The sequence below is a fragment of the Pristiophorus japonicus genome, chromosome 10, assembly GCF_044704955.1.
Source record: "Pristiophorus japonicus isolate sPriJap1 chromosome 10, sPriJap1.hap1, whole genome shotgun sequence".
NCBI lineage: Eukaryota > Metazoa > Chordata > Chondrichthyes > Pristiophoridae > Pristiophorus > Pristiophorus japonicus.
Genome location: NC_091986.1, coordinates 175,922,833 through 175,937,519, shown reverse-complemented (window position 1 = coordinate 175,937,519; position 14,687 = coordinate 175,922,833). Strand labels below are relative to the sequence as shown.

The 14,687-nt window shown below is 43.0% G+C and overlaps 1 protein-coding gene across 1 annotated transcript in view; it reads right to left on the bottom strand.

The window, feature by feature from the left end:
- The window catches only part of nbeaa (neurobeachin a), a 1,211,357-nt gene that overhangs the window by 835,743 nt on the left and 360,927 nt on the right, over positions 1 to 14,687 (bottom strand). The window contains exon 15 of the mRNA XM_070892347.1: positions 11,606 to 11,668. Within this exon, the coding sequence (XP_070748448.1) occupies positions 11,606 to 11,668 (63 nt within the window). The remainder of the gene's footprint in view (positions 1 to 11,605; positions 11,669 to 14,687) is intronic.

Sequence of the window (14,687 nt, the reverse complement as noted above, 5' to 3'; positions counted from 1 at the left end):
TCCACTTACCCGCCCGCTCCCCGTAACCCTTAATTCCCTTATTGGTTAAAAATCTATTTATCTGTGACTTGAATACATTCAATGAGCTAGCCTCAACTGCTTCCTTGGGCAGAGAATTCCACAGATTCACAACCCTCTGGGAGAAGAAATTCCTTCTCAACTCAGTTTTAAATTGGCTTCCCCGTATTTTGAGGCTGTGCCCCCGAGTTCTAATCTTCCCGACCAGTGGAAACAACCTCTCTGCCTCTATCTTGTCTATCCCTTTCATTATTTTAAATGTTTCTATAAGATCACCCCTCATCCTTCTGAACTCCAACGAGTAAAGACCCAGTCTACTCAATCTATCATCATAAGGTAACCCCCTCATCTCCGGAATCAGCTTAGTGAATCGTCTCTGTAGCCCCTCCAAAGCTAGTATATCCTTCCTTAAGTAAGGTGACCAAAACTGCACGCAGTACTCCAGGTGCGGCCTCACCAATACCCTATACAGTTGCAGAAGGACCTCCCTGCTTTTGTACTCCATTCCTCTCGCAATGAAGGCCAACATTCCATTCGCCTTCCTGATTACCTGCTGCATCTGCAAACTAACTTTTTGGGATTCATGCACAAGGACTCCCAGGTCCCTCTGCACCGCAGCATGTTGTAATTTCTCCCCATTCAAATAATATTCCCTTTAACTGTTTTTTTTCCCCCCCCAAGGTGAAAACCTCACACTTTTCAACATTGTATTCCATCTGCCAAACCTTAGCCCATTCACTTAACCTATCTAAATCTCTTTGCAGCCTCTCTGTGTCCTCTACACAACCCGCTTTCCCACTAATCTTTGTGTCATCTGCAAATGTTGTTACACTACACTCTGTCCCCTCTTCCAGGTCATCTATGTATATTGTAAACAGTTGTGGTCCCAACACCGATCCCTGTGACACACCAGTAACCACCGATTTCCAACCCGAAAAGGACCCATTTATCCCGACTCTCTGCTTTCTGTTCGCCAGCCAATTCTCTATCCATGCTAATACATTTCCTCTGACTCCGCGTACCTTTATCTTCTGCAGTAACCTTTTGTGTGGCACCTTATCGAATGCCTTTTGGAAATCTAAATACACCATATCCATCGGTACACCTCTATCCACAATGCTTGTTATATCCTCAAACAATTCCAGTAAATTAGCTAAACATGATTTCCCCTTCATGAATCCATGCTGCGTCTGCTTGATTGCACTATTCCTATCTAGATGTCCCGCTATTTCTTCCTTAATGATAGTTTCAAGCATTTTCCCCACTACAGATGTTAAACTAACCGGCCTATAGTTACCTGCCTTTTGTCTGCCCCCTTTTTTTAAAAACAGAGGCGTTACATTAGCTGCTTTCCAATCCGCTGGTACCTCCCCAGAGTCCAGAGAATTTTGGTAGATTATAACGAATGCATCTGCTATAACTTCCGCCATCTCTTTTAATACCCTGGGATGCATTTCATCAGGACCAGGGGACTTGTCTACCTTGAGTCCCATTAGCCTGTCCAGCACTACCCCTCTCGTGATAGTGATAGTCTCAAGGTCCTCCCTTCCCACATTCTTGTGACCAGCAATGTTTGGCATGGTTTTTGTGTCTTCCACTGTGAAAACCGAAGCAAAATAATTGTTTACGGTCTCAGTCATTTCCACATTTCCCATTATTAAATCCCCCTTCTCATCTTCTAAGGGACCAGCATTTACTTTAGTCACTCTTTTCCGTTTTATATATCTGTAAAAGCTTTTACTATCCGTTTTTATGTTTTGCGCAAGTTTACCTTCGTAATCTATCTTTCCTTTCTCTATTGCTTTCTTAGTCATTCTTTGCTGTCGTTTAAAATTTTCCCAATCTTCTATTTTCCCACTAACCTTGGCCACCTTATACGCATTGGTTTTTAATTTGATACTCTCCTTTATTTCCTTGATTAGCCACGGCTGGTTATCCCTTCTCTTAGCGCCCTTCTTTTTCACTGGAATATATTTTTGTTGAGCACTATGAAAGAGCTCCTTAAAAGTCCTCCACTGTTCCTCAATTGTGCCACCGTTTCGTCCTTGTTTCCAGTCTACTTTAGCCAACTCTGCCCTCATCCCACTGTAGTCCCCTTTGTTTAAGCATAGTACGCTCGTTTGAGACACTATTTCCTCATCCTCAATCTGTATTACAAATTCAACCATACTGTGATCACTCATTCCGAGAGGATCTTTCACTAGGAGATCGTTTATTCTTCCTGTCTCATTACACAGGACCAGATCTAAGATAGCTTGCTCCCTTGTAGGTTCTGTAACATACTGTTCTAAAAAACAATCCCGTATGCATTCTATGAATTCCTCCTCCAGGCTACCCTGTGCGATTTGATTTGACCTATCGATATGTAGGTTAAAATCCCCCATGATTACTGCCATTCCTTTTTCACATGCCTCCATTATTCCCTTGATTATTGCCCTCCCCACCGTGAAGTTATTATTTGAGGGCCGAAAAAACTACACCCACCAGTGACGTTTTTCCCTTACTATCTCTAATCTCCACCCACAATGATTCAAAATTTTGTTCATTCGAGCCAATATCGTCTCTCACAACTGCCCTGATATCATCCTTTATTAACAGAGCTACCCCACCTCCTTTCCCTTCTTGTCTATCTTTCTGAATCGTCAGATACCCCTGTATGTTTAATTCCCAGTCTTGGCCACCCTGTAACCACGTTTCTGTAATGGCCACCAAATCATACCCATTTGTAATGATTTGTGCCGTCAACTCATTTACTTTATTTCGAATGCTGCACGCGTTTAGGTAGTGTTTTAATACTAGTTTTTAAACCATGATTTTTAGTTTTGACCCCTCCTGCAGTCCCTTTATATTCAGTGTCCCTCTTTGTTTTTTGCCTTGGGTTTCTCTGCCCTCCACTTTTACTCATCTCCTTTCTGTCTTTTGCTTTTGTCTCCTTTTTGTTTCCCTCTGTCTCCCTGCCATATTAGTTTAACTTCTCCCCAACAACACTAGCAAACACTCCCCCTAGGACATTGGTTCCGGTCCTGCCCAGGTGCAGACCGTCCGGTTTGTACTGGTCCCACCTTCCAGAACCGGTTCCAATGCCCCAGGAATTTGAATCCCTCCCTGCTGCACCACTGCTCAAGCCACGTATTCATCTGAGCTATCCTGCGTGGCACTGGTAGCAATCCTGAGATTACTACTTTTGAAGTCCTTCGTTTTAATTTAGCTCCTAGCTCCTTAAATTCATCTTGTAGGACCTCATCCCTTTTTTACCCATATCGTTGGTACCAATGTGCACCACGACAACTGGCTGTTCACCCTCCCTTTTCAGAATGTCCTGCACCCGCTCCGAGACATCCTTGACCCTTGCACCAGGGAGGCAACATACCATCCTGGAGTCTTGGTTGCGGCCGCAGAAACGCCTATCTATTCCCCTTACAATCAAATCCCCTATCACTATCGCTCTCCCACTCTTTTTCCTGTCCTCCTAATGATGAAGGGGGAGGGTGGGAGGATTCAGGTAAGAGTAAATTTAAAAGCAGCAAGAGAAATGTCAAGCTCTAGAGCAGAGCAGAGTTTTGGTTAAAAATAAGCAGAGTGGGTCAGGTTAAGGTGACATCAGGGAAAGAGAGAAAAACGTAAAAGCTAAAGGCACTATCTCTGAATGCGCGAAGCATTTGCAACAAAATAGATGAAATAATAGCGCAGATAGAAATTAATAGGTTTGATCTTATAGCCATTACGGAGACGTGGTTGCAAAGTGACCACGGTTGGGAACTAAATATTCCAGGATACTTAATTTTTAGAAGAGATAGGCAAAATGGAAAAAGAAGAGAGAGGTAGCATTGATAATGAAGGAAGGGATAACGACCATCGAGGGAAAAGATCTTAGCTCTGAAAATCAAGTAGTAGAATCAGTTTGGGTGAAGATAAGAAACAGCAAGAGGCAGAAAACATTGGTGGGAGTTGCTTATAGGCCTCCAAACAGTAGTTGTAATGTAGGGCAGAGTATAAATCAGGAAATTAGAGGCACATGTAACAAGGGTAATACGGTAATCATGGGAGACTTTAATCTACAGATAGACTGGGCAAAACAAATTTGCTGCAATAGTGTGGTGGACGAATTCGTGTAATGTATACAAGATAGTTTTCTACATCAGTATGTTGAGGAACCAACCAGGGAACAGGCTATTTTAAATCTAGTATTATGCAACGAGAAAGCGTTCATTAATAGCCTTGTCGTAAAGGGGCTCTTCGGGAAGAGTGACCATAATATGATAGAATTTTATATTACGTTTGAAAGCAATTTAGTTAAATCCAAAACTCGGGACAAATCTAAACAAAGCAAATTACGTAGGTATGAGGGGCGAGTTGGCTAAGATTGGGAAACTACATTAAAGGTATGAGAAGCAATGGCTAGCAGTAAAGAATTAATACATAATTTGCAACAAATATACATTACTTTAAGGCACAAAAGCCGCACAGGAAAAGTAGTCCAACCGTGGCTAACAAGTGAAGTCAAAGATAGCATTAGATCAAAGGAAGAGGCTTATAAAATTACCAAAAAGAGCAGTAAGTCTGGATGGGAGGATTTCAAAATTCAGCAAAGGAGGTCCAAGAAATTGATAAAAGAAAGGGAAACTAGAAAATGAGAGTAAACTAGTAAGAGACATAAAAACAGACTGCAATGTAAAAAGGAAAAGATTAGTGAAAGTAAACGTGAGCCACTTACAGGCTGAGACAGGAGAAATTATAATGGGGAATAAGGAAATGGCAGAAAAATTAAACAAATACTTTGTGTCTGTCTTCACAGAAGAAGACGCATAAAACCTCCTGAAAATAGTGGAGAAGTAAGGGTCTAGCGAGAATGAGGAACTGAAAGGAATTAGTATTAGTAAAAAAAAGTACTGAAGAAATTAACGGGACTGAAAGCCGATAAATTCCCAGGACCTGATGGCCTACATTCTAGTGGATGCATTGGTTGTCATCTTCCAAAATTCCATAGAGTCTACAACGGTTCCCGCGGATTGGAAGGTAGTAAATGCAAGCCCACTATTTAATAAAGGAGGGAGAGAGAAAACAGGGAACTGCAGGGAAATAGGGAAAATGCTCGGGAAAATGCTAGAATCTATTATTAACGACGTGGTAACTGGGCAATTAGAAAATAGTAATAGCATTGGGCAGAGTCAACACGGATTTATGAAAGAGAAATCATGTTTGACAAATCTGTTGGGAGTTTTTAATGAGGTTGTAGCTTGCAGAACAGATAAGGGGGAACCAGTGGATGTGGTGTATTTGGATTTTCTGAAAGCATTCGATAAGGTGCCACACAAGGGGTTATTAAACAAAATTAGGGTTCATGGGATTAGGGATAATATACTAGCTTGAATTGAGGATTAGTTAACGGACAGAAAACAGAGAGTAGGAGTAAACGGATCATTTTCGGGTTGGAAGACTGTAACTGGTGAGGTACCGCAAGGATCAGTACTTGGACCTCAGCTAATCACAATCTATATAAATCATTTGGATGAGGGGACCAAATATAATACATCCAAGATTGCTGAAGATACAAAGCTAGGTGGAAATGTAAGATTTGAAGAAGATGCAAAGAGGGTTCAAGGGGATATAGACAGGCTAAGTGAGTTGGCAAGAATACAGCAAATAGAATATAATATGGAGAAATGTGAAGTTATTCACTTTGGAAGGAAAAATAGAAAAGCTGAGTATTTTTTAAATGGTGAGAGATTGGGAAATGCTGGTGTTTAGAGGGACCTGGGTTGTCCTTGTACACGAATCACTGAGAATTAACATACAGGTGCAGCAAGCAATTAAGAAAGCTAATGTTATGTTGGTCTTTATTCCAAACATACAAAATTCTTACAGGGCTTGACAGGGAAGATGCAGGGAGGATTTTTCCCTGGCTGGGGAGTCCAGAACCAGGGGTCACAGTCGCATAATAAGGGGTTGGCCATTTACATAAGAACATAAGAAATAGGAACAGGAATAGGCCATGCGGCCCCTTGAGCCTGCTCCGCCATTCAATATCATGGCTGATCTGATCATGGACTCAGCTCCACTTCCCCGCCCGCTCCCCATTACCCCTTAAGAAAGTGTCTATTTCTGTCTTAAATTTATTCAATGTCCCAGCTTCCACAGCTCTCGGAGGCAGCGAATTCCACAGATTTACAACCCTCTGGGAGAAGAAATTTCTCATCTCTGTTTTAAATGGACAGCCCCTTATTCTAAGATCATGCCCTCTAGTTCTAGTCTCCTCCATCAGTGGAAACATCCTCTTTGCATCCACCTTGTCAAGACCCCTCATAATCTTATTTGTTTCGATCAGATCACCTCTCATTTTTCTGAATTCCAATAAGTAAAGGCCCAACCTACTCAACCTTTCTTCATAAGTCAACCCCTTCATCCCCGGAATCAACCTAGTGAACCTTCTCTGAACTGCCTCTAAATCAAGTAAATCCTTTTGTAAATATGGACACCAAAACTGCACGCAGTATTCCATGTGTGGCCTCACCAATACCTTATATAGCTGCAGCAAGACTTCCCTGCTTGTATACTCCATCCCCTTTGCAATAAAGGCCAAGATACCATTGGCCTTGCTAATCACTTGCTGTACCTGCATACTATCCTTTTGTGTTTCATGCACAAGTACCCCCCAAGTCCCGTTGTACTGCGGCACTTTGCAATCTCTCTCCATTTAAATAATAACTTGCTCTTTGATATTTTTCTGCCACAGTGCATGACCTCATACTTTCCAACATTATACTCCATCTGCCAAATTTTTGCTCACTTAGCCTGTCTATATCCTTTTGCAGATATTTTGTGTCCTCCTCATACATTGCTTTTCCTCCCAGCTTTGTATCGTCAGCAAACTTGGCTACGTTACACTCAGTCCCTTCTTCCAAGTCATTAATATAGATTGTAAATAGCTGGGGTCCCAGCACTGATCCCTGCGGTACCCCACTAGTTACTCGTTGCCAACCAGAGAATGAACCATTTATCCCGACTCTCTGTTCTCTGTTAGTTAGCCAATCCTCCATCCATGCTAATATATTACCCCCAACCCCGTGAACTTTTATCTTGTGCAGTAACCTTTTATGTGGCACCTTGCCAAATACACCACATCCACTGATTCCCCTTTATCCACCCATTCATTACATCCTCAAAGAATTCCAGCAAATTTGTCAAACATGACTTCTCCTTCATAAATCCATGCCGACTCTGCCTGACCGAATTTTGCTTTTCCAAATGTCCTGCTACTGCTTCTTTAATAATGGACTCCAAAATTTTCCCAACCATAGATGTTAGGCTAACTGGTCTATAGTTTCCTGCTTTATGGCTGCCTCCTTTTTTAAATAGGGGCGTTACATTTGCAGTTTTCCAATCTGCTGGGACCTCCCCAGAATCCAGGGAATTTTAGTAAATTGCAACCAATGCATCCACAATTCCTGCCGCTACTTCTCTTAAGACCCTAGGATGCAAGCCATCAGTCCAGAGGATTTATCTGCCTTTAGTCCTATTATCTTACTGTGTACCACCTCCTTAGTGATTGTGATTGTGTTAAACTCCTCCTCCCATAGCCCCTAGACTATCCACTGTCGGAATATTGTTAGTGGCCTCTACCGTAAAGACTGATACAAAATATTTGTTCAGAGTTTCTACCATCTCCATGTTCCCCATTACTAATTCCCCGGTCTCGTCCTCTAAGGGAGCAACATTTACTTTAGCCACCCTTTTCCTTTTTATATACCTATAGAAACTCTTGCTATCTGTTTTTATATTTTGTGCTAGTTTACTTTCATAGTCTATCTTCCCTTTCTTAATCAATTTTTTAAAATCGTTCTTTGCTGGCTTTTAAAAGCTTCCCAGTTTTCTGTCCTCCCACTAATTTTGGCCACTTTGTATGCCCTTGGTTTTAATTGGATACCGTCCTTTATTTCTTTAGCTAGCCACGGATGGCTATCTTTTCTCTTACACCCTTTCCTCCTCACTGGAATATATTTTTCTTGAGAGTTGTGAAATATCTCCTTAAATATACACCACTGTTCATCAACCGTCCTAACACTTTAATCTATTTTCCCAGTCCACTTTAGCCAACTTTGCCCTCATAACTTCATAGTCTCCTTTATTTAAGCCTAGTACACTAGTTAGAAATCCAACTTTCTCACCCTCCATTTGAATTTGAAATTCAATCATGTTATGATCACTCATTCCGAGGGGATCCTTTACGAGGAGATTGTTTATTAATCCTGTCTCATTACACAGGACCAGATCTAAGATAGCCTGCCACCTGGTTGGTTCCATTACATACTGCTCAAAGAACCTATCCCTTATGCACTCTAGGAACTCCTCCTCAAGGCTACCCTGATCAATTTGATTTGTCCAATCAATATGGAGGTTAAAATCACCCATGATCATTGCTGTTCCCTTTTTACAAGCCCCCACTATTTCCTGGTTTATGCTTCGACCAACAGGGTTGCTACTGTTAGGGGGGCCTACAAACTACGCCCACCAGTGACTTTTTCTCCTTATTGTTCCGTATCTCCACCTAAACTGTTTTAACACCCTTACCATTTGAGCCAATATCGTTTCTTACTATTGCAGTGATTCCATCCTTTATCAATAGAGCTACCCCACCTCCTTTTCCTTTCTCGCTGTCCTTCCCGATTGCCAAGTACCCCTGAATATTTCATTCCCAGTCTTGGTCACCTTACAACCACGTCTCTGTAATGGCTATCAGATTATAACCATTTGTCTCAATTTGTGCCGTCAGCTCATCTATTTTGTTACAAATGCTATGTGCATTTCGACCAAGTGCCTTTAATTTTGATTTTTTTTTTACCCTTTTTTCCTGCTTGTTTCCTCTAGCCTTCAAACTCACTTTCTTTATTTTTGCTTCCTAATTCCAGCTTTACTCCCCTCCCTACTGAATCTATTTTCAGGTTCCGATCCTCCTGCCAAGCTAGTTTAAACCCCACCCCCCCCAACAGCAGCCCCCCCCACCACCCTGCCGATATTGGTTCCGACTCTGTTGAGGTGCAACCTGTCTGGCTTGTACAGATCCCACCTCCCCCGGAAGCAGTCCCAATGCCTCAGGAAACTAAAGCCCTCCCGCCTGCACCATCTTTCCAGCCACATATTCATCTGCTCTATCCTCCCATTTCTGTACTGAAATGAGAAATTTCTTCACTCAGAGGGTGGTAAATCTTTGCAATTCTATACCCTGGAGGGCTGTGGAGGCTGGGTCATTGAATATATTTAAGGTGGAGATAGACATATTTTTGAGCGATAAGGGAGAAAAGGGTTATGGGGAGTGGGCAGGGAAGTGGAGCTGAGTCCATGATCAGATCAGCCATGATCTTATTGAATTAGGGAGCAGGCTCAAGGGGCCAAATGGCCTATTCCTGCTCCTATTTCTTATGTTGTTGGGTTAACTCACAACCTTCTGACTGAGAGGCGATGATGATACCCACTGAGCCACAGCTAACACTTTGCAAGTTGGCAACACTGAATTATACTGCTTGTTCTGCACTGTTCTCAAACTGGGGATGTGTATACTTATTTTTAAATACTTTCCTTATATATATTAAAATATTTCAGATAAAATATATATGATTATGGGTGGGATCAAACCAATAACATTGCACTGTGTGAAATTGGGAGTGGAAATTTAAATTGATGAAGTATTTAAAATGTTCTACCATGTCATGCTCCATTAATTTCAATGGGACAAATTGCAGCTAATTTTACAAAGCTCAATGAAGGTTAGCAAGTTTTACTTCCCTTTCCAATTTCCTCCTCTCCTTAAAGTGCTGATTTCTGCTTGAGGTACAGTCCCATCGGGATTAGACTTCTTGTACCTTTTCCTAATGGTCATTTTTCATCTATGGACCTAGGCGATATCTGTGCGCTATCTGAATATGGAAGGTATCACAACCAAACCCGATTCCTTCTTCACCTGATATCAAAATACATGTAATGTAATCAATTAACTTAGAATAGCTCACGCAATGAAACTGGGACCTTTCTGGTCTATATGGTTAAGTACACCATTAACTCATTCAGCCTTTGAGATAGACCCAGAATAAGAAGTAGTTTTGATATATCAAAACTACTTATGAGGTCAGCACACATTGTAAAAGATAGAACTCCAACAAATAGCTAGAATGCACATGTTTATTAAAGTAATGCTCTACTATTTCTGCAATTTCAATTCTGATTAATGGGCCTGAAATTGCACTCCCCACAGGCCTGTATGAGGTGCGCATGCGCCAGTGAGGCCCCTGCAAGTTCCGGATTTTGGTATGCAAAATGCATGCGCCTAAACCCAGAACTTGATCTCGACAGATCAACCGCATCCGAAACTAAAGGGCCTCTCCAGAGTTGGATTTTTGCCCAAATCCTGCAAAGTGACTGCCTTCAAATTCTTACAGCGTAAGACTTTTAAAGTACACAAAAAAAGTTTAAAAAAAAATTTAATCATTTAAAATCCTGTTAAATAAGACAAGTTAATTTTTAGACCCTTTAAAATGTGTAAATTTATTTTTCAAAAAATTAAATTATTGTTTGAAACACTTAATTTGATTTCATTGCGTGAGCTATTCTAAGTTAATTCCATTTTTATTAATTTGAAATATGTGATTTTTTTTAATAGTTATTTTCAGTGTATGTGTTTTTGGGGGTATTCCCATTCATTCTTATGGCAGCTCCGTAGAAACGGAATTACCGTAAGGAGAAATACCACCAACGATGTCTCCGCAGATCCTACAAATCCCCTGGGAGGACAGACGCACCAACATTAGCGTCCTCATCCAGGCCAACATCATCAGCATTGAAGCATTGACCACACTTGATCAGCTCCGGTGGGCAGACCACATAGTTCGCGTGCCAGACATGAGACTCCCAAAGCAAGCGCTCTACTCGAAACTCGTCCACGACAAATGAGCTAAAGGTGAGCAGCGGAAACGTTACAAGGACACCCTCAAAGCCTCCCTGATAAAGTGCGACATCCCCACTGACACCTGGGAGTCGCTGGCCAAAGACCGCCCTAATTGGAGGAAGTGCATCTTGGAGGGCACTGAGCTTCTCGAGTCTCGTCGCCGAGAGCATGCAGAAATCAAGCACAGGTAGCAGAAGGAACATGAATAAACCAGACTCCCCACCCACCCTTTTCTTCAACCACTGTCTGTCCCACCTGTGACAGGGACTGTGGTTCTCGTATTGGACTGTATAGTCACCTGAGAACTCATGCTAAGAGTAGAAGCAAGTATTCCTCAATTCCGAGGGACTGCTTTTGATGATGATGATGAATGGGGATGCCCCTACTCGGATAGGTTGGGCCGGCCCAAGTGATCTCAGTGATGCATACGAAACCCTTACGCTACTGGGATACGTGTGCCCCTACAAAGGCTTTCGCATAGAGGCCCAGGGTCATAAGCCTCCGAACCTCCAGGACCACCAGGTAATTTCATAGAAATTTTTGCGGTCAGAGGCATCTGCCTGCGGGAAGCTTCCAACCGCAATTTCTGGGTCAATGTGATTTTCTTGTTAAAAAATAAAGAAAAAATGTCGTGGTGCTTTTAAAATTTACCTCATGCATGGTTAACAGGTAGTTAAGAATACTTTGAAGTTCATCTTCCTTCACACCACGATCCTATTCAAAAAAAAGAACTATAGTTGACAATTTATATTTTAACAACTATACACAATAAATACATAGTCAGATCATCATACATTAGGTGAATTCTGTCATGGAGGACCAAGTGTATCATGGGACAATTTATTATGCCAACATATTTTCAATTTTTTCACTACAAACTTGACAGAATGCAATTGTAGGAACATGCAATGAATTTTCTTTCATCGCTGTGGTGATCTTTCCTGGGGCTCAATTTTCCCCAATGCCATTTTTTGGTGTATTTCTATAGTTAGGCCCTGACTACTTCAAAAGAACAAGTTTCCCCTAATTTTTGATATTGGCGCCGCACAGCCTGTCCTTCAGCTTCGGGGGTGGGGTGGAGCAGACTATCTGCGCCGTAAAAACGATGTAAGGCCCCCTTCTGCGCATGCACGGGGGAAAAAAATGCCGTTTTTTACGTGACTGTTATGGGCGCACATGCCCAGTACACCTCCCAGTCTGCATTCGGCCATTTTTAAAGAGCCAATTGTGTGAGAACTTTAATTCTCAGTGGAAAAATCAGAGCTGCAATATGCTGAAGGACCAAGAATTTCTCACGAGACGAAGTGGAGGCACTAGTTACTGTAATTGAGACCAGATGGCACAAGCTGGACACCAGCAGAGGTCACATAAAAGTTTCACTCAAAGAAATGAAGAAACGCTGGAACCAACTTGCAGAAGATTACTGTGAAATGGCGACCACCATGACTTCTGGAGACCAGTGTAAAAAGTGGCAGGACCTTGGTCAAGTAGTTAGTGTAAGTAATATTTTCATTTATTCACTGGAATTGCAATTGTAAATGTGACCATCTGTATGTTCAGTCCAGCAGAAAGACACCCTCACTAAAAAGTTATATTTTCATCTTTGCAGAGGAAGGTGGCACACAACAAAAGGGAAAGAACTCAAACAGGAGGAGGCCCAGCAAATCTGCAGCCACTGACACCCTTGGAAGAGAGGGTCACTGCTTTGGTGTGCCCTGCCTGGAGAAAAGCACAAGCTGGGCTCACACTCGAGGGAGGGTAAATTCTGCAAATTCCACAGTCTGGCTTTGCTAAATGTTTAGTGCTGCGTGGGCTAGCCATGCTTCGGTTCATGGGGTTGTCTCCGTCAGCTATGCTTCGGTTGATGCAATGTGCTATCATTCATCGTGGTCCTTCAAATGAGCCTGCTGCATGCACTGTGTGAGCCTACTCATGCCACCCTGCCCCCTCCTCTGCTGCTAACCATTTGTCTGTTTTGTTATATTTTGCAGAACTTGAGGCCAACCCTGACGAGGCTGAAGCCGATGCAGCAGATTATTCAGACCCGGACGAGCCTGAAGAGGAGAACATCTTCCAATCCCACCCTCCAGACCATGAGTATGGGGATGAGGGAGAGGGTGAGGGGCTGGAGATGGATGAAACCCCCACTGTTTTACTGACTTTGGTGGAAGTGCAGGTGTTGCCCATGGAGGAGCCAGTCCCTTCCGTGACTCACGGTTTGAGTGTTGGTGGGACATTCCATGGTTTCCTAACGTCCGAGGCTGCGGGTCCCAGTGGTGGGACGCGGCAAGGCACACCCAGGTCTCCACCTTCCAAGGCTGCGGGTTCTAGTGGTGTGGTGCAGCAAGGCATACCCAGGGCCCCATCTTCCGAGGCTGCGGGTCCCAGTAGTGGGGTAGGAGGCACACACGTGGGGAGGAGGGGAAGGAGAGCTCAACCGCGGTCTGCTGAGGTGCAGGATCTAACAGGTGTGGTTCAGATGATGGCAATGAATGCGGAGAGCACTGACCTTACGCGATCACACCTGGACACCATCAGTCGGGTGGGTGATGAGGTATCGGGACTGTCGGGAGAAGTAACAGCAATTTCACGAGAAATGGGAACACTGTCCGGGCACTTGAGGGAGGGAATGTTGCAGGTAGCTGATACACTGTTGATGAACATGGAGGGAATGTTGCAGGTAGTTGAGACACTGTCAATGAACATGAGGGAGGGAATGTTGTAGGTAGTTGCGACACTGTCGAGGCACATGAGGGAGGGATTGTCGGAGTTAGCTGCTGCAATAAGGGAACACGCCCAGGCCCCATTGCCATTGACGGAATCAACTGCTACTCCCACTCCAATCCCCAGACCAACCTCTGAAGAGGCCCAAGCTGGACCTTCTACATTACCACCTGCCCACGCCCCGCATCAAGAAGTGCGCATTACACGACTTGCTCGAAAGAATAAGCTTGGTACCAACCCGAGAAACGCTGTGCCACCGCCTGCGGACAGGAGTGAAGTCACCAAGACCAAGCGCAGCAGACGGTCTTAGAATGTGAAGGAGAAATAGGTGAAGCCTTTCTTTGCTGCTGTTGATGTTGTTATTATTGTTATTATTATTGTTGTAACTGTTCTCAAATTAAACGTTTTTTGTAAGTGATGTAAATTTACAAGTTTAAATGTTTGTAAGTGATCTTAAAGTTTGTAAGTGATCTTAACTGAAAACTTTAAAGTTGATACAAGAATATTTTTATTAAAGTTAAGTAAAAACAAGTGTTAAACTTTTGAATAAAATATATTTAAAATGATAACTGAATCATTTCCATTATTTGTTCCATTAACACAACACAACATTGTGGAACAGGTCCATACATTAAACATGGTCCATTTGGAATAGTTGCTGGCTGAGCCTTCAGACAGCAAAACATTCACGGATGAGCTGCTGGCACAAGGCTCGAGCAATCGTTAAAGGGGCACGACAGCCCACCCACCTCCGCCCGTTGTGCTCCGGGTTCAGGTAGCTGCATGTCTTCCTCCTCCTCCTCGTCATCTGCATGTTCCTCCTCATCATCAGCCACTCTCACCTCAGGTGGGTCTTCTACTACCAATTGCTGCTTCCTCATGATGGCTAAGTTATGCAGCATGCAGCACACAACAGTGAACTGACCAATAACCTTAGGGGAGTACTGCAAGTAGCCTCCGGAATGGTCCAGGCGTCGGAAACGCTGTTTCAAGATTCCAATGTTCCGTC